The 19,181-nt window shown below is 52.4% G+C and overlaps 1 protein-coding gene across 1 annotated transcript; it reads left to right on the top strand.

Moving 5' to 3' along the window:
- Positions 1-6,574: 6,574 nt before the first annotated feature.
- On the top strand, positions 6,575-15,933 carry LOC126913535 (P2Y purinoceptor 2-like). Its single transcript, XM_050714657.1, has 4 exons — positions 6,575-6,669; positions 9,822-9,929; positions 14,694-14,817; positions 14,965-15,933. Exons 1-4 carry the CDS (start codon positions 6,575-6,577, stop codon positions 15,931-15,933), a joined length of 1,296 nt encoding a protein of 431 aa, XP_050570614.1.
- The last annotated feature ends 3,248 nt before the right edge of the window (positions 15,934-19,181 follow it).

The following is a 19,181-nucleotide window of genomic DNA, read 5'->3' as shown; positions in this document are numbered from 1 at the left end:
CTTGCTTTCTACCTTTGTATCTCATCAGGCCACGCTATTAATAAGGGCTGATCCCTGCAGGGCTCGTGGACTCGTCCAAGCTCCGTTGCCCTGGCTTGGAACCCACAAATGAGTTCTGGGCATCCTTGCCAGCACCCTCCCTCCTCCAGAGCCAGGCTCGGCGGCACAAACAAGGGGCAAGTCAGCTTCCTGGAGCTCCAGGTGGGTGCAAGGCAGGGATTAAGGGCAGCTCCACCCAAGTACAGGTCACGGTGTTGAGGATACCTTGGGCAGGGTTTCAGCTCTGTGGGTGCTCCACTCTTACCACCCTGCATTCACTGCTTCTCCAGTTCCTCTCCTCTCTTCCTCTTGCCCTGGGGCACCTGGCACTCGCTACCTTGTCTTCTGTCTGTTGCCTTCAGCACCATTCTCTCCTCTCCCTTATGTGATCCCAGCAAACAATGTGGTGTAAATGGCAAGGATCTTTCCCATCTAGGTGAGGGCAGAAGCTTTCCCCCTTTCCTTCAGAGAGGTTTCCAAGGGACACATCGTGCCTGTCTGCCAGGGCAGCAGGGGGGGGTTCTGCTGTGTGTTGCTTGGCTGGATGGGGGGCTCATGTCCCAGCCCCAGCTCAGGGTGCTCACAAGGGTGTGAGCAGCTGGTATTTGCCTCTTCTAATTCTTTACTGCAAGCTCTATTAAAAACTGCCTTTACTTTTGTGCTGGGTTTGTAAGTCAGCACCTAGAAAGATTCTTGTAAGGTTGGGAAGTTCCTTACTTCCTAGGAGAATCAGCTTTTAAACCTGCCTAATGTCACCTTCTGCAGTGCAGGAAGGACCACGAGTGAAGAGAGGAGTGCCCATTGGCTTTTAGAGACCTTCTTAAAGATAATGAGGTCAGTCCAACTTGAAGAATAACTGCACAGAAAGCAACGAAACCATCTGCGAATCTGCGTGGGCGGGCTTTGGCCTGCTGGACCTGCGGGGGGGGGTTGGTGAGAAGGACACGAAGCAGCTGGATGCAGCAAAACCAGCTTCCTTTTCTTGCAAAACAATTGCACAATGGGCAAAGGTGTCTTACCTGGGCCTATAAACAGCTACTCAGAGAGGAGCTGTGTTGCTGCTTCTCCTGATCAGCTGGACTCGGCCTGTGCTCGAAAGAGGAAAAGCAGCAGCATTAGACCACAGCACCTGCACCAGCAGCTGCCCAGAAGTGAGCAGCGGTGTCTTTCTTGTTCTCCACGTGCTGTGGATGTCAGCTCTGTGGTAAGGAAGTAAGTAAGAGAATACCTGTAACCATATATCCAGCCTGAGTCAAACGAATCGCTTTCTGGTTCCCGTGGTGTTGTCACAGAAAAAAGTCCAGAACCCGGGAGGCAATTATTTCAGCATTTTGTGTTTTGTTTTGTTTTTCTTTCCTGTAGCATCAAGTTGCTGTGCCAAAGCTCTGTTGGCTGATCGGGGTTAACAGAATTAGAAAGTGATGAAATGTTGATTAGAATCCTGGTGATGAGTCATTAGCATACAAAGCAATCTGGTGACTAAGAACACAAGTTTTGTATTCCCATTTTTCAAGCACATGTATAGGTAGGAGCAATTAAAAACCCTCAGAAGAAATCTGTCTCAGAGCAGATTCTTTGCCTTTGATTAGTGCTGTGGAAGGTGCTGACAAATCGTGCAGTGCTTGTTTTTCCATTGTAACTGAGAATCCTGTTGCCTACCCACTTGTGAAGGCTGGGTTCTGCTCTCTCCTGGCTCTGTGGCCAGTTGTATTTCCACTTCACCCTCTGCTTCCAAATCTGTTGGATGTCCTCTGAGCTCAGGAAGGAAACTCTGCATGTGCTTGAGAAAGGGGGAGCCAGAGGCAGGTGAAGTTTATTCCCCCGAATTGCTCTTGAAGGCTCATTCAAGATGTCAGGGTCACTGGGCCTGCGTCATTGGTGACTAACAAAACAATGCCAGTGGAGCAACAGCAAAGCATCCGATTCCGTAGGTCACGGCCAGATCTGTTACCAGCCCATGGCCCACTCCAAATGGGCACCATGTTCTGTTTAATCTCTGGTGAGCAATCATAAAATTACAAAGGACTTCCTACAAACAGGTTCCTTGAGGAGAGGCCAAAAGGCAGAGAAGGGAATCTGTTTTCCATCTCACCTCTCCCAGCACCACCGCATTCATGGGCTTTGTACAGAGGTGCAGGAAGCAACACTGTCGCTAATAGCGTGCTGTCTGGGATATTTGAAGACCTGAGATCCACTTTTATGTGCACTATACCGAAAAGGTGGTACTTCCACCAGTCAGCTCTGACTGCTAGCTGCAGAGATCACTGTGTCTTCTGCACCCCACAGGAGTTCTGGACCAGAACCCCACAACTCGTTGTAGGAGCTGTTTGTCCTGATCTTTCCGTTTGGTCTGTCTGAGGGAAGTTCAGTGTTTCCAGTCCTTGACTATTGTGTTAACTGGATTTACTGCCCCAAAACAATAATTGCTGCCTTTCTGTGATGCAGTTTAGAGACTGCGTGAATTCTGCGAACTTTAGGAAGGGTGGGTTTTCCAGGTCGTTAGTCAGTTGTGCCACCTCCCACGTGGAGAAATGGGGTGATGAGTGCTTCCAAGAAGCTGAAGTAAGGTGATCTGCGGATGTTGCAGTGATCTTCAGGTGTTGCAGTGTGCCCTTGGGGCTGTAATGAATGTAAATACTGACATCTACCAATTCTTTTTTAAAAATCTCTTTAGTGCTAAAGAGGCCCAAACTGTCATCCAACAAAGAGGGAAATAGGCCCTGAGCAGGCCCAGAGTGACACAGCCCTGTTCGTCAGTCCCTTGGCCCATAAGAATGGGAACAGTGGGGCCAGTGGAGATGCTTTGTGCTGCTTGCAGGTGGCTCAGGTACCCTGGATTTTTCTTCCAGCCCAACTAGCTGGGTCAGGTGTCTCGGACAAAGGAGCCTGGCCTCATTTCCATCATGCTTTCACAAAGGAATCACAGGCCTTGGTGTGCGGCTGCTTCTGCTGCTGGAGCATCAGATTTCATCAGTGCACTAGTGGCTCAGCTATGTCACAGTTTGTTTGCTGGCTGCTTAAACCATGAGCTGAAAGCACTGACCTCGGTATGGATTTCTGTCCCACCAAAACCTGGGCACGTCACGCCGTGTCCCAGAGCCTGCTCCTCATTTCCTTCAGTTATTCTGAACCTGCCTGAGTCCAGGCTCACTGCTATTCCCTCTGCCCTGCTTCCATCCAGCCTTGGAGAAATCTTCTTCTGTGCCAGTTCTTTCACACAGCCTTTATCCATATTTGACCTACTTGTCATTTTTGTACAGAGTTGTCTGGAAACAGCAGGAGAGGAAGAGGGATGATGGATCTGAGGGGTGCTGGCTCTTAATTAAAAATATTTGCAGAACAGTGGACAACTCAAGCAAATCAAGGCTGTGTTCTGCAGGTAAGGTGTGTTTCAGCATGCAGGTGTCTGTTACGGGGTAGCCTTGTATCCATGCTTTATTGCCATGCTTGTTTCGTAAAGCTGACTACCAACGTGTGCAACAGCCCAGTTAATATTTGCTTCATACCCTTAGGAGTCCCCAGCATGCTTGCGAGCTGCTTCTAGACCTCTGCTTGGGGGCTACTGGCATGACTGGAAGATGGACTCATGCAGGTGCTTTCACAAGGCTGGGCCCTTGGCCCGAACCGCAGCTCAGGCTGGGGCAGAGGGAAGGTGGCCACGGGGCTGTGCACTGCCCCCCGGCCCGGGGCACGGTGCCTCTGCCTCCAGGAGAGCAGCCGGGCCCTTTCAGCTCCCTCACGGCTGCAGCAGATTTCTGAAAACACCAACCCGAATTGGCACTGGCACACTTCAGTCAGGCGTGGCGCTTCCCTCTGCACACTCCCTGGTGTGGTTTAGCAATGGGAATTCACACCCAATCCCACGCATAATCCCTTAGCAAACATTAACTCGCCGCTCCTAGTGGCGGGGTGCAGCAGACCAAAGCAGAAAATATTTCAAATTTCCTGGCACATTTCTTTGGTATAAGGGTAACCTTGATTTTCGGTAGAGTTGATCAGATTGCTCATAGCAAGTATTTTTCACCGTAACTTTTTTTGACTCCTTTGAGAAGAACTTGGAGCTTTTGACAAGTCACTAACCTGTCTGGAAACAAAAAAAATGCCTTAATAAGAGCTGTGGGCTCTGGCAATAACTCGGGGGTTATTGGCTTTCTGCCTTGCGTATTATTGACTGAATTGGTGACATTTTTAACTGGAGACTAAAATTGTATGGTAAAGCTCAGGTAACTTTTTAAAGACTTAAGAAGAATTTCAGACGTAGGCAGCATTTGCCTGAATATAGAGGATGGCAAAAGAGCAGAAGCAAGGCATTTAAGTCTACAGTCTGCTGGGATTTTCAATAGTATTAAATGAGCATTAGTCAATCAAGGTGTAATATACAGCAACAAGAAGATTTTTTTTTTTTTTTTTACAATTTTGTATTCATAAGTAGGAGCACCTAATACAAAACTAGGAGTAAGTTGTAATGTGCTATCCTGCCAGTCTTTCCCCCGTAATTTCTCTCTTGAATTTCATGTAAAACGCTGCTCTCCCCTGGAACAAAGGAGTCACGTTGCCTTTGTTCATTAAAAATTGCATATGTATAAAATATCAGTGTTGTCTAAAACCCCTCACTGTATGACTTGTGCCATACATCAGAACCCATCTCCTGCAGCCTGGCAACTCTCTCTGTTGCTATAGGGATGCGGCTCCGCCACCCTGTCACGGAGAACCTCAAGCATTCCCGTTTTCGGAGCTGCTACAACACCTCCAGCCCTCGCGTGTTTCATTCACTTGCTCGCTCCCATCCAGGAGTGCTTCTCCTCTGAATCTGGAGTTACTCAGCACTTCTGAACTCGTAAATGAAACAGCGTTCGTTAGCTGAAGAAATGCCACATGATACTTTGAGGCACGCGTTTGGCTGGGATGTTGTTACTGCCCCTGGGCTTGTTTCACGTGCAGACACACAGTGTAATTAGCATCCCCTGCTGCGCATTGTATTTGTCTTGGCATACTTAAAACTATCATAATCCGTGGCTTCTGTGCACTTGTCTGCAGCTGTATACCAAAGGGCAAAAGTTTCTGAGAGAAACATCCTGCCTTGAGTGCTAGGCCCAAGGGTAAGGCAATCCGTTAGCAGAGAAGAAACTTCCTCATGGCGCGTTGTTGCGAGGCTGGGTGCGATGTGGCTGTCGTGCTTCTCGGCAGATTGTGCTGTCCACAGTGCCAGACCCCACACCATGGCCAGCACAAGCCCAGAGGCGCGTGCACTCTTGCAGGTGTTGTGCAGATCTCAGGGTCACTGCGTTTGCCCCTCGTCTGGCACAGCCCCACCGAGCAAAGGCAGGGTGCTCGACCTGCCTTCTTGCTTCCAGGTAATCCTGGTAGTGAACTAATTGCTGAGGGCTTACTGTTTCTCCCGTGGAACGATTCCACTGGAATAATGTAAATTTTGTGTAAGGTGCACTTGGAAATACAAGGCAGGTATTGATACGGCTTGATTTTAAATGATGAAAAAAAGGGTTTATTTTTTTCTTTTTTTTCCCCCTCCTTATAGACAAGTGTCTGAACAAGACTGAGCTATGATTTTGCCTTGCTGGAAATACCAGGTGTGTGTATTGCATGGTGTCCTGGGGCTCTGTGCGGCAGGAATGGGGAGGCCCTGGGGCCCCGGCGTCACAGGCACCTCAGCTGAACATGATCCTACACTGCCAGGCAGGAAGAGATCCAGGGGCTAGGAGAGGAGCTCTGGTGTGGAAAAGGCTGGGAGCTGTGGCTGCAGGGTTTTTCTGCCCATCAGGAACACCCCGAGGGTTTTACTACAGTGGGAATAGCAGCTAAAGATTTAAGCGAAGGCTAATAACAAGGAGAATAAAACAAGATTGCGAGAAAAGCAAGCAGAAAAGATTTCTCAGCTGCAAAACACTCCGTAACGCTGCAAAACACTCCGTAATGCTGCAAAACAACATTGGCTCACTGCAGACCAAAATCCTGAGCTGCTGGGAAGAGACGGCTCAGAGATTCCCCAGTCATTGACTGGTTTTAATGTATTCCTCGCAGCCAGCCAGCGCTCCCGCTCCCGGCTTGCGGGCACGGCAGCCAACTCGCCCCCGCCGCAGCCAATCAACGCCGCTGGAGCCGGGCTGCTCCTGCCATGAACGTGAAGGAAGCCGATGGCTGCGGAGTAATGCAGACAAAGCACGAGTGAGAGGCAGACAAAAGGGATGGAGTCCCAGGAGATGTGATCCACCCCGTTAAAGGAGGCGTCCGTAGCCTCTGCAGCTGTGTTGATGCCGCTTCGCGCAAGAGGCACCAGCCTCTCGTCCCCCCCGGGAGATCGTTACGGCATTAATTGCCTCTGCACAAAACCCGGCCGTGAGGCTGCTCCTCGGCAGCCACCCGCTCCTGCCTCCAGCCCTCGCCGGTTCCGAGAGCCCGGCCAGAAGGAGCGGCGCCCCTCCAGCTGGCCCCCCTGGATCAGATGTCACCTGTACCCAATGAAGCAGATCCCGAAGTGCCACGAATGGATCCCAGGATTCTTATTTTCCTTCTCTACATGATGATCCTTCACGAGCTGGTGAGTGGCTGGATGGAGTACCAAAAGCAGATAGCCAAGCCGAAGAAGCAGGCGGGTCCGGTTTGGTCTTCTAGGTGAGTTGCTGTTGTTGTGTTTTCGAAGGGTGAACGGCTCGGTCCTGAAGCGGGTATGTTCTGGTGGGGAAGCTTGCCTTTTGTGTGCCTACCTCACTCCCTGCAGATGTGTGCATGTGCCTGTCTGTTGTGTGTCAATGCACACAGGTAGGATTAGGTCTGTTAATCTTTTGAGCCTGTGTTGTCTGAGCATGCCGTGCGTTTGACACACGGGTACAGGTTTGTTTTTGTGTGGCATTTTTTGTGATTTGTTTTTCTGTGGCAATGTGCTGCAGCTCAGCATGTTCCCCATGACTCAGGTTCCTGACCAACAAGCCCTGAAGATTAAAATGTGGGTACCACTTTAGGCAAGATGCTCATCAATGAGACACAAACCTCTAGGGACTTCGTAATCAGAGTATTTCTTGCTAAATCACCAGCGTGCATGTCACTATCTCTCCGTCTCCTCCCACCCTCTGGGCTGTGCCCACTACACAAATCCCTTTCTTGTTTTCTGCCCAACAACAAAAATAGGCTTCAGAAATAAGGCCATAACAGGAAAACCTTGTGAACCTTTAAAATACATATATGTTTCTGCAAACATTGTATGGTATGCTTGGGGTAATCATGGTCTTAGTACTGTCTTATAAAGAAAAATATCTCGGCAGTTCTGTGTCGACTGCGTGGTTAGAGACTCGCACCCTGGGATCCAAAATTCACCTCCTGCTGGGTCTCGGGCCATGGCACCAACGTGTTGTGGCTTTGGACCTAAGATGATGCCCGTGACCCAGTTTGCTCTCGGTCTGGCAGCCGCAGCACAGTAAGCAGAGCTGGCGGCTCACCGTTAATCCTAATCCCGTGACGTGCAGCATCCCAGCCGCAGCGACAGCCCCGGCGTGCTGGGTGCTGCACGCGCTGACGGTGCCTCCACGGAGGGGAAGGCAGTGGTGCGAGCTTGTCCCCGGTTGTCCCCAGATCCTGCTGGCAGACGCTAGCCAGGAGATGCCAGACTCTTCATCTGCAGCTCAGGGATAAATTTGCTGGCTGAATTTCCTGACCAGCAAAGCTGTACTGCACCTTGTGCTGTGCAGTTGTACAAGTAGCGTGATTTGCACTGGGAACGCAGCCATGGGTGGAGACAACTCCAGTGGAGAAATAGCTTGAAAGCGATGGGCTGGCTGGCTTATAACTGAGGACAGAGACAGATTGCCTCGCTGGCTTCAGGGAAGGGCACAGGGAGGTATTGGAGAATAACTCGCCTGGGTATGAGGCAACCGAGTGCTAGCAAACGGATGTGATGCGGAAAAACCTAATGAATATTTTATTTACCAGCAGCCACCAAACAACCTGCATTCAGCAGGCAGGATAATGTCGTAGGATGGAGCTTTCGAAGAGAACCTAAGGGAACAAGGCACCCCATCAGAAACAAAAACATCCCTGGGGGCTGGCATCTGACCCAGCCTCTGCTGGGGAGCTGGAACCGGGCAGGAGGGTTTGCGCAGGGCCCCGCACCCTGGGCACGTCCCCGCCTTTCCCATCCAAGCCCAGCCCAGCCCTTGTGCCTGTCCCTGTTGTACCTGGCCCGGACTAGTCACTGCGGTGACTCGTGGCGATGCTCAGGATGTTTGGCTGTGGCCACAAGATGGATGCAAGGGCTCGTGCTGGAGCACAGGGCAGAAGGTGGGCGGGGAGGCTGTAGGCACCTGCTGGTCCCTTTGGTGGCTGGGCTGTGGCACAGCTGGGGAAAGGGCATCTCTGGGCACCCTGTGTCCTTGTAGAGGTGCTGGCCACGGCATCATTTTGCTCCTTTAGCTGACTCCAGCCAGCCTGGGAAAGCAGAGCCGCCAGCTCTGCGTGCATCACTCAGAGCCTTCACAGGCTGCACCCTCAGCAGGCGAAGCTCTGCAGTGGGGAGAAGTGAAATTATGGGATGAGCTGGGATCCTTTTAGTGGAGGTAAGATTGTCCCGGGGAGGGGCTGAGCAGATTTAAAACCAGCTCAGTGTCGGTAGGGGAGGGAGAGCATGTGCAGGGGCTGGGCTCGTGGTGGCTGCTACACGCTGCCGCGATGAGGCAGCACCTGGTGAAGCTTTCTCAGGTGATGAGCCCTTGTGGCCAGGTTTCCCAGTGCTCAGAGAGCACAGCTGGTGCCAGACGTTCACTCTTCAGTATAGGCTTGGGTTTAGGAAGTGCTCAGAAATGGTTGTCACATCTGTAGAGCTCCATTGGCAGGGCAGGGGGCAGCGCCAGCCAGCTCAGAGGTGTCTGCTGGCAGCTGATGCAGCCCTGGCACCAAGAAAACCACAGCATCTGTGTTGGTTTAGGGGATAGAAAGTGGCCGCACGCCCACACCTGCACAGGGCTGAGTGTGTGTAGCTCAGTGCCTGGGCGAGCTCGGCCGACGGGTCCCAGCGCGGGCAGCTACAGAGCTGCATCTTGCCCTGAATGCCTTCGCGCTGCTCGTTTCCACCTCCTGCCATGGGCAACGTGAGCAAGGGGCTGGTGCCATCCAAGATTCGGGGATTATTGAATTTTAGGATTTGCAGGCGTTGCCAAGAAAGTCACCCAAAGCCTTCCTGTAAGAGCTCAGCCCCAGAAGCCAGACCTCCCTGGGAGAGGAGGCCGGCGCTGTCAGGTGACGCTTCGCCTCCTGCCACCTCCCCAGCCTGCTAGTTTAAAGTAATTAATCTGAAAACCAATTAGGAAATGAAGTTATAAACCAGCAAGCTAATTAGGACACGACAGAGCTGTCTCTTGGCTGCACTTGCAGCACAGGCAGGGATTTCAGGGCTCGTCCTCCTTTTGTGGATGGCGAATAGTAACGAGCTCTGGCGTAAAGCAGCTTTTTCTCCCGCTCACAGCATTTCCCCAGCTCTGTTTTCCTCGGCCACAGAAGGGGTCACGGCTCCACCAGCCCCCTCTGCTGCTTGTGGGCACGGTGGGGAGTTATTGGGGATCACAGGAGGAGCGGTGCTGAGCAGGATCTAGAAAGAGGGGAAATTTCTACTCGTAAGCCCCAGAGATCACCCCCCATGCCCCCCTTTTTGCAGGGATTTCAGTGCATACCCCTGCAGCTGCCACCCCTTGGTCTCTGAGGTCCGGGCATAGATGCAGGGGACATGTCCCTGGCTCCGACCCATGCCTCTGACGCTGTCTCACTTTTCTCCTCACCAGCAGCGCCACCAGACCGAACCACTCCAGCTTCTCCAGGCCACTGGTCCACTCGGTGCGCAGGGAGCGGTACCGGGACTGGAGGAAACCGGGACGGATCATCCGGAAGGCGTGAGGACGCCCCAAGGTCTGTCGGGGAGCATGGGGAGAGCTTCCTGAGCCTGAAGACACCACCCCTTGTGCGGCCCGCACCGACCACCGTGCAGCAGCCGGTGTGAGAGCACCCTGTAGGCACCGTGAGCTGCGCCCTGCAGCTTTTTCCTTCCCCTGAGCCTGGTGTGGCTGAGAGGGAAAGAGCCCCTTCCTCGCAGGGACCCGGCGCTGCGTGGCAAGGGGCTGGGGAGGTGCCCCCAGCCAGCAGCAGTGGCCCCGGATGAGGTTTTTGCACCCAGCGCAGCAAGGTGACTTTTCTTTCTTCTTCCCAAAGGGCTGGGTAGATGGAGAGCAGATTTCTTTGGGGCAGAATGAAATTAATGAAATTTGCTCCTCGGGCAACCGTGGGAAGCCTCCAAAGGGTTTCAGTCTCCTCTCACCCACCTGAGGGCTGCGTGGCTGGTGAGCAGCATTGCCCAAAGTAATGGAAGGCTTTGGTGTCCCGCTGGTGACCCGTCCCCAGAGCCCCAGAGGGACGTGCTTCCACAGCAGCACCCAAAGAGATGGCACTCATTGCTTCAGAAATGCTGGCTCCCTGTTAAGTCTCACCCACGGGGGTCTGTACATTCTTTCTGCTTTTCGTCACCACCGTTGAGTGGGTGGCTCTGGGCTGGAGGAAGGAAAGCACCCTGAACTGGTGACTCAGAGTTATGCCACTGAAGGCAATTTGCTGCAATGACCTTGTAATTAGATTTCTTTGCAGCATTCCCAGCAGTCGAGGCAAATGTAAAAGTGACTTTCTAATGAGCAGATAGATGGCAAAAGAATACAATATTGCTCTTTTATTAGTCTGTGATTTAGACATAAAATTAGATTTTAGAGGCAAGAGTCAGTCCTCACGTCCTGCCGCCCTGCTTACAGTCGTGTGCAGAACTGGGAATCTCTGAGCGCTGGCGGAATTCTGACACCAGGCTCCTAACAGCAAATGTTCAGGGCAAAACTGACTGCCTTGTTTGCTGAACATAACGTTTGGCTCAAACACAGCCTGTTTTTCTCGTTGCCAACCATTTATAAGCCTGACTCAGGCTCGCAGACGCGTTATCCAGAAGTAGATAGGGAAGGGACTGAGAACCAGGCATTCCTTATGCTGAAGTAGCCACCTGCTGCATTTGCATGTCCGTCTGCTTCCCGGCTGTGTGCGAGGCGCTCCTGCGGTGGGGGCTGCGTTTGCTGAAGCTTGCAGGAGGCGCCCGGGCGAGGGCAGAGATCTGTGCCTGAGTGGGGCACCCGGAGCCCGAGCAGGAGGAAGCTGGAGGCACCCTGCTCCTGAGATGCCCGGGCAAGCTGGAAAGTAGCTTGGATGCAGACCTCTGCTCCTACAGGAGATGAAGTTCTGGCCTTGTGAGGTGGAGTTTGTCTTCAGTTCTGAGATTTTTTTGAGAAAGGAGCTAGAAGTAGCAAGGAACCCACTTTCTGCACATCCCAAAGGATAAACTTGCAAAGATGTGCCTCAACTCTGGGACACTGTGGCTATCCCCGAGGCATCCACTGCCTGTCCCAGTACACACGGGTGCATCCACAAAGAACAGAACAACAAACAAAGAGAAGATGTCGGGGGGGGGGGGGGGGGGGGGGGGGAACAGTGGGAAAGCATTTCTGGGCGGTGGGGGCTTTGCTTTCCTGGCATTCAGCCTGCCCCCAGCCTGTGGGGGACGTGGCTGGGTGCTCTGCCTGCCCTTCTGCTGGTGTGGGGGAATCTGCTGGGAGCGATCAGTATGCAGAGGTGTGTACCTTAACTCCTGGAGTGGTGCAGGACATGGCTGGGCTCCCAGCCTCAACGGAGCAGGCCGACCCGAATGGGACAGAGATGTCTAAATGGCCGTTCCCTTGGGAAGGGACAGGAATGCCTTGCTTTGCTGATCACATGCTGGATGTATCCCTGTAAATACCCTCCTGTTTCCTTCCAATAAACTCTTTTACATACATCTTGTTTACATCATCTCCTTTCTCGTTCAGCCCTTACGTGTCTCTTCACGGCTTTCGCAGCCTGGGAGCCAGCACAGGCAGTGGCTGCTGGCAGCGTAAGCGGTGACTCAGTAGAGCTAAAAGCATCTTCGAATGCTGAACTTGTAACACAAATGCTTGTTTTCTTGTCTTTTCTGCAGAGGAACACGTGGCTGCAATCCAGAGTCTTGTTTTGGATGGTTGTAGGCATTGCTTTGTTCTTTTCCCTTTTTTTTTTTTTTTTTTTTTCCTTCTCACACAAATATCCAGGTTGCTCTGCAGCTGTGTCGAGGAAGCTCCTGCCCGAGGAGCGCTCCTGTGGTGGGAGCTGATGGTGGCAAAGAGCTCAGGGGCGGTGGGCTCCACAGAGACCAGGGCCAGCCTGGAGGCAGCCCCGCGGCCACGTTCTGTGCTTTAAAAGAAAAAGAATAAAATAAGAAACGAACAAAGTACTTACTGTAAGCCACGCCGCAGCCCTCGCTCGAGGCTTCTCGTGGGGCGCTGCACAGTGCTGCAGGTGGAAGTCCCCGCGTGCAGCTCAGACTGTGGTCGCTGCTGTCCCACTGCTATGATTAGGCTCCGTGGGCTGCAGGCTGTGCTCCAAACCACCGCTTTCTTAGAAACTTCCCTTTTGCCTTGAAATGGCTCAGAGAAGTCCTGCCCCTCCATGTCAAGCCAGAGAAATCCCCGGGTGGCTGGGTGCAGGGAGGATTCCAAGTACCGCGGTGCCACCAGCCCTGGTGTGACCCATGGGGACCGCTCCCCTCTGGCCCCAAAGAGCTCTCTGGGGTGGAGCAGCAGGAGTTCATCTTTGGGTGACGGGCTAAACCAGGGGAATTTTGTACATAAAGAAGGAGCAAAATCCCTGCTGTGCTGAGAGGCAGGGCTGGGTGCTGCTCTGCATTCCTCCTCTCCAGGTCCTGCTCTGATCCTTAGTGCTGTTTTTGAGGTAAGTGTATGGTTAATGGCTTGTGTGATTCACCTTCAAGGTAAGTGGAAATTCATTTTTTTTCTGCCTTTCCTTGGTAAGTCAATTCTGATTTCTTTTCTTTCTTTCTTTCTTTTTTTTTTTTTTTTTTTTTTGAGTAATTCTTAGTTGTTTTCTTCTTACTGCTTTTAATTTCTCCTCTTACTCAGGGGAGGGAGGCTCTGTTTCTTTCATGAAGCAATTACTGCATATATGTAAACTCACTTTCTAGAGGGCAGGGTGAACCCAGGCATCAATCCCAGCCCTCACTAGCACAGGGAAAGTGAGGCCGAGGAGCCTGAGGGGTGTTTGCTACCCCCAGAGCCAGGCTGGTCACTGTGGCTGCAATGGTTCTGCTCCGGGAAGGAAGGAAAGGCTCTGCTTGTCGCCAGCTCTCTGCAACGGGGCAGCCCTGGTTTGGGTTTTCTGGATCGGTTGCAAATCCTTGTGGATGATAGCAGCAACAAAACCTGATTTAAAAAAAATGCTTAATTTTGGAAAGCTTCACTTCTAGGGCAAAAAAGACAGAGGTGAGCAAACTGTTAATGCGAAGGTGTGTCTGCAATAGCCATACACATTTCTGCATTAGAAGGCACTGTCTTTAGGTGTTGGCTAAACCGGGGAGTGCTGGTTATTAACCCATAGAGCCCATGGGTTTAAACTCCTGTTTTCACCAAAAGGAGAGTTAAAGGCTGCAGTGAGGAAGTGGCACCCTGTGGGCAGCTAGTTCTCAGCCCTTTCTGAGCCTCTCAGGCCATATCCATCACCCACCACATCCAGCCAGTCCTGAGCAAACAGAAAGGTCTGGTTTAATCGCAAGTTTCTCTGGACGACAGAATCCAAGAGAGACCAAAGGTGCCTTTGCCTGAAAATGCATCAGCTGTGAAAACACCTTCACGCCCCATTTCTCCCTGTGGTCCATCCCTGGGCACAGGGGCTGCATCCCAGAGCAGCGCTGAGCACCGGGGGATGCTCAGGAGTGGTGGGCTCATACCCTGAAGGCAGTGTGAGCAACGGCTCACAGAGAGCCAGGCTTTAAAGCCAAGTGCTTAAACTTAGGCAAAGAAAAGTGTCTGACTTCAGGTCATCCAGGTAAGGATTGAGGCTCCCAAGCGGCTGGGGAAAGTTTTCCTGCTGGTGAGACACCAACAGGCTCGGAGGCTGCGTGCCAAAAAGGAGCAGGCTCGGCACTGCTGTGGTGGTCCTGCTCCTCGCCCCACCATCGCTGCTGCTGAGGAGCGGGACAGCAGTGCGGGTCACCCCGCGGTGGCGAGTGCCATCGGCTGAAAGCGCAGCCCTGGGATGGCATCGGGCAGCCCCCAGCTCCTTTTGCAGTAAATAACGAGACCTAAAAGGTACAAACCCAGTGGGGTGGAGAGCAGCAGAAGCAGCAGCCCCATGGTCCTCCCTCCTGGAGGCAGAGACCGGAGCTGCTCCCTGTGCCAGGTTGTGCAGCGCCCTGCACCCGCTGGGGTGTCCCGCTGTGCTTGGAGGGCGGTGCGAGGATTTCGGATGCGGCAGCTGAGCGGGGTGGGTGTGCGGGAGCTGCTCTGTCTGCCGGGCGGTGAAGTCTGGCAGCAGAAGGTGGGGTAATTCAGTCGGCCGCTTGCCAGTTGCGCTGTAACAAAACCTGCTAAATGATTGTAGTGTGGGTGATGCTGGGCTCTTGCAAGGGATTTTAAATGCAGAGACTTTTGGAGCCAGGCAGTGACAGCATCATTCATTTCATCTTCTCTTGTGAGCAGTTAGTAGCGGTGAACTTGTGAGCTGCTCCTGTGGTTCCTTTGTTGCCTTTTCTCTTTCTTTTGCAGCACAAGCAGAGGAAGCCAAGCTGAGTGTGGCGGGGTCGGGTCCGATTACCACGAGGTCGTGCTTGCTTGTGAAGAGCAGGACGTGGCCCCTTGCACCTGCCAGGTCTCCTCTGTGGTGCCTGTGGTAATTAATAGTCATTGTTTGGCCACAGATCTTCAGCCTCAGCGACAGTGTTTGAAAACCCGCCTCTGATGCAGCTCAGCCTTCGTGTGCAAGAAGATGAGCTCGGGTGGTTTCACTGCTTTCTCTCTTCCACCCCAACCCTTGCAGGTCAGCAGGGAGGTGTCTGAGGAGCTGCTGGCCTTGCTCGCCTTCATGAACACCAGCTCGGACTGCTTGCCCCAGGGGCTGCACCCTGCCATCCCCGCCCTGGGGACCCTCCTCCTGCTGGGCTGCGTCCTGCTGAATGGCGTGAGCTTCTGGGTCTTCTGCTTCCACATCAAGCAGTGGGATTCGGGCATGATCCTCCAGTTCAGCCTGGTCCTGGCAGACATCGCCGTCATCCCTGTTGCTCCACTCCGGATTTCCTACCTCAGCCTTGGCAACCAGTGGCCATTTGGCCAATTTCTCTGCCAGCTCGAAGTCTTCCTGCACAGCACCCACATGTACGGCAGCATCTATTTCCTGACGCTCATCTGCATCCACCGGTACTTTGTGGTTGTTCGGTACAAGAGCAAGTCCCTCTGGAAGAAGAGAACCTTCTTGAGAAAGCTGTGCTTGTTCGTCTGGCTCGTCCTCTTTGTCCAAGGGCTCCCTTTTTTCTTCGTCCTTAAAACTTCGGTTATTGATGGCTCAGAAAGATGCCTGAATATTCACCAGTCGGACTTGTCCTCTGTTTACTTAGTCTACAACATGGTTGTGGTTGTGTTCTCTTTCCTCCTGCCCTTTGCTGTTTCCTTGACCTGCGGTGCTCTGCTGGGAGCTGCCATTGCTAAAGCAGCCAAGAGAAGCTCCAGAGGTAAGAAGATGAAGAACAGGTCTCTGCAGATGATAACGGTGTCTCTAGTGATTTTTGCCATCTGCTTCGGTCCTCTGCACGTCTGCAGGACCATAGGCGTCATTGTGAAGTACTACGACATGTCTTGCAAGCTCCTGCACCAAGTGGAAGTTGCCTACTACATCAGCTGGGTCTTCACCATGGCAAACACCTGCCTGGATCCCCTGATCTATGTGTTTGCCAATGACAAGTTTAAGAAGAGCTTTGCTGGCTCCTTCCGCAAACACTGGGGCACCAAGTGAGTGTGGCAGGGAGCTGGGAGCCCCCCAAGGGCAGATGCTGAAGAACTGAACCCTGAGCTTCTCCCTCCTTTTTTCTGTCCCAGGTCCCCAGAGCTACCAGCAGCAGTTCAGCCTGGCAACATTGCAGGACCTGGGGGTTTCACTGTGTTCCCCCAGTGACACCAAGGGGTTGTTCCTGCAGGCAGGGGCTCCCTGGGCTGTAAGGAAGCTCTGACTATGCACAACTCCTGGCTGTACCCCAGGTGGTTGGACCTCTCGTACATGAGTTTCTTGAGAGTGCTGAAAGAGCCAAGCCCTACTGGGTACAAGGGGGGAATAGGGAGAGAATTTACACCTCAAGTCATAAATCAGAAGAAAGTCCAGTGAAAACTGTTGTGAATTCCTGACTGTGAATGTTTTTGTGCTTTTTTGGGGAGGAGGGTCTGCATGAGCGCGGAGCTGAGGAGGGTGCAGGTCCCAGCACCCACAGAATGCCCCCTGTCCAGGCACCCTTGGGCACCAGCATCTCCCCAGCCCCATGCACCGCTGGGCTTGGACCAGGCTCCCCCTTACCCATGCATCTGCTCTTTCCAGATGGAAGGACAAAGTGGCAGATATTGAGCCATGGATAAGGGGTACAGGTGGGAGGTGTGTGGATGGGGAAAGGTGCTTCATCAGCCTGGTAGGAAATCTGGACTCAGTCTGTTGGAAGGTCTTCAGGAACAGGATTGTGTGCGCCCCTCTCATCAGTCTGCCCTTGTCCCCACAAAGACTGGGCTGAAAGCCTGCGAGGAACTTGCTTCACCCCCCTCTGAGTGGCAGCCAGGGAGGAAAAAAAGTGTTGGGTAAAGGGTGCAGAAACCTGGAGCCTGAATGCAAAGGCCGTGCTTGTCCTGTTTGGGCATGTTGCCTGGCCAGTCCCCAGCCCTGTGGCTGCTCTCATCCTTGGCACCTTTACCTTGCGGCAGAGAGCTGTGCTTCATGGTCTTCTTCTTCCATCGCACCATGCAGATGGGTGCCTGTGCTCTGGGAGCGTGGCAGCCCTAGGGCAGTGGCTTCTCCCTCGGGGTGGTGGGAAGTGGCTGCTCTCTGCTGCAGGAGCAACGGGAGTGGAAGAGCTTGAGCTCATGGGGGCAGAACTGCTGAGCTGGGTGCTGGGTCAACCGAGGTGGAGGAGCCGGCAGTTCCTGGGCTGCTCAGGGTTTCTGCAGATTAGAAATACAGTATAACTTTTAAAATGTATATAATTTTGTGGGGGAGCGGGCTTCTTTTAAACCGGGTTTCACACTGGAGGATGTGAGAGTGTTGGAGGTTCTGACTGCCGCAGCTCCAAACTCATAATGGAAAGCGAGGTGCAAAAATAGCATTTAAAAGAGTGGGCAGAGCTGTAACGTCACTTCCCCTAGGGTCATGTGCTCCAGCCCTTCCCTGTGCCCTGGCTCAATTCACCTCTCCGTATAAACAGACCCAGCCAAGCAGAATTGTGCTGAATAAACAGAGCTGCACACTTGAGCACGTTTTTGTGTTATAGGTGGCAAACCATGGCAAAGAAGGAGGCAGAGAGAGGAGAGGCTGGCTGGGTATAAGGCAATGGCTTGAATGTTCAGGGTTTATTTTTAGGCTTTGCTATACACTTTGTGAGCATGATACTGGATCCAAATTTCACTTCTCCATCTCTAAAATGCATCTAATTGCCCTTCCTTTTTCTGTCTTGCCCCTTACAACTGAAAACCTACAGCCGCAGATCATGCCCACAGTTTACTTTCTGTATAAGCAAAGCCAGGCACAGAGATCTTGATTTTGTCTGGATTTCCTGGAAGATGCTGTAATGTCTGCTGCTGATAGGACAACAGGGAGCAAGACCTCATCACCTAAGAGGAACCGGGCTGTGGTTGGAATTTTCATCAACGTTTTGGTTCCCAGTACCCCACTTCAGGTTGGAGTTGGATGTCTCAGCTGTTGGATCTGCCTCCATGCCTGCTCCTTCCCTTCTGCTCCATCAGCGGAGCTGTGGCCAGCTGACTGCCTGCAGAACCCAATAAATAATGTAGTCATTCTGGAAACTGCTACCAAGGACACCCAGAAGTGACCAGGAGACTCATTTTCTAACTTTGCTTCTCTCTCCTAATTAATCCTATGGCTAATCCCTGCCTGCCTGCCTTCCAGGAGGGAGTTGTGCAGCTTAATTTGATTTGTGACTATAATGACAGTCAATCCCTTGCATGATCAGACGGAAGGTGTTGTTCCTTACTGTTAGTAATGCTGCTCTTGGATGGGTCCTATTGCAACATCCAGGCAAGCTTCATAGTCCTGCCTTGCATGGGCAGGTGGGTGGCAGCGAGCAGCAGCTTGGTTTCGGGCTCCTGCTTGAAGGAGGAAATATTTTTGTGTTGAGCTGATATGTAAATGAGGAGGCATTTGTATGTGTCTGTGGAAAGGGTGGCTGTCCCTGTCCCCGATCACAGCATTTGCCAAAGTGGCCAACAGAAAGCTGAAGACTCATATTCAAAACCCAGGTGAGCAAGCGATGGGGAGGAACCACATCAGGATAATCCCTTTTTGTTCCACCAGGGAGCATAGCTTGAATAATTTTGCTGCAAAATGCTTTCCAGGTCAACATTCACCTTCATACTCTTAATGAACTGGCAGTCAGTAATTCAGACAGGACAGCTGGCTTGAAAACCAGCCGCTGTTCAGGCAAGTACAGCTACGGCCAATGCTTGGGCACCAAAATGTATCTGCAGTCTTGCATGTGACTGTATCTCATCCTACATTTAAAAACCCAACTCTACCCTAAGCATGACCACAAATCCTCTTTTCTGGGTTTGAGCTGCTAGTATTTGGTAACTGCAGTGAAAGCATCCCATATCACATAATCACAGCATGACTGGGTCCCTCTGGTCCAACCCCTCCTCCAGCAGGGCCATCCCGAGCAGGGTGCCCAGGACCACATCCAGGTGCCTTTAGAAGATCTCCAAGGAGGGGACTCCACAACCTCTCTGAGCAACCTGTGACAGTGCTCCATCACCTGCACAGTGAATAAATGCTCCCTGATGACCGGGGGAATCTCTTGTGTTCCAGTTTCTGCCCAGTGCCTCTTGGAGTTGGACTCGACAATCCTTGTGGGTCCCTTCCAACTTGGGATAGTTTATGATGCTTGTCCTGACACTTGGCACCATGGAAAAGAGCCTGGCTCCCTCTTTGTTGCACCTTCCTTCAGGTATTTATAGATGTTGATGAGATCCCCCCTGAGCCTCCACTTCTCCAGG

This window comes from Cygnus atratus, chromosome 19 (genome assembly GCF_013377495.2).
Source record: "Cygnus atratus isolate AKBS03 ecotype Queensland, Australia chromosome 19, CAtr_DNAZoo_HiC_assembly, whole genome shotgun sequence".
In the NCBI taxonomy this organism is placed as follows: Eukaryota; Metazoa; Chordata; class Aves; order Anseriformes; family Anatidae; genus Cygnus; species Cygnus atratus.
Note: the sequence above shows the minus strand (reverse complement) of the source record. Positions and strands in the feature narration are given on the sequence as shown.

Excerpts from the sequence above, each read along its gene's own strand:
- LOC126913535 (XM_050714657.1), top strand. The coding sequence starts at position 6,575 with ATGATGATCCTTCACGAGCTGGTGAGTGGCTGGATGGAGTACCAAAAG. Across the intron at positions 6,670-9,821 it reads GGTCCGGTTTGGTCTTCTAG|CAGCGCCACCAGACCGAACC; the intron begins GTGAGTTGCTGT and ends TCTCCTCACCAG. Across the intron at positions 9,930-14,693 it reads GGACGGATCATCCGGAAGGC|CACAAGCAGAGGAAGCCAAG; the intron begins GTGAGGACGCCC and ends TTTCTTTTGCAG.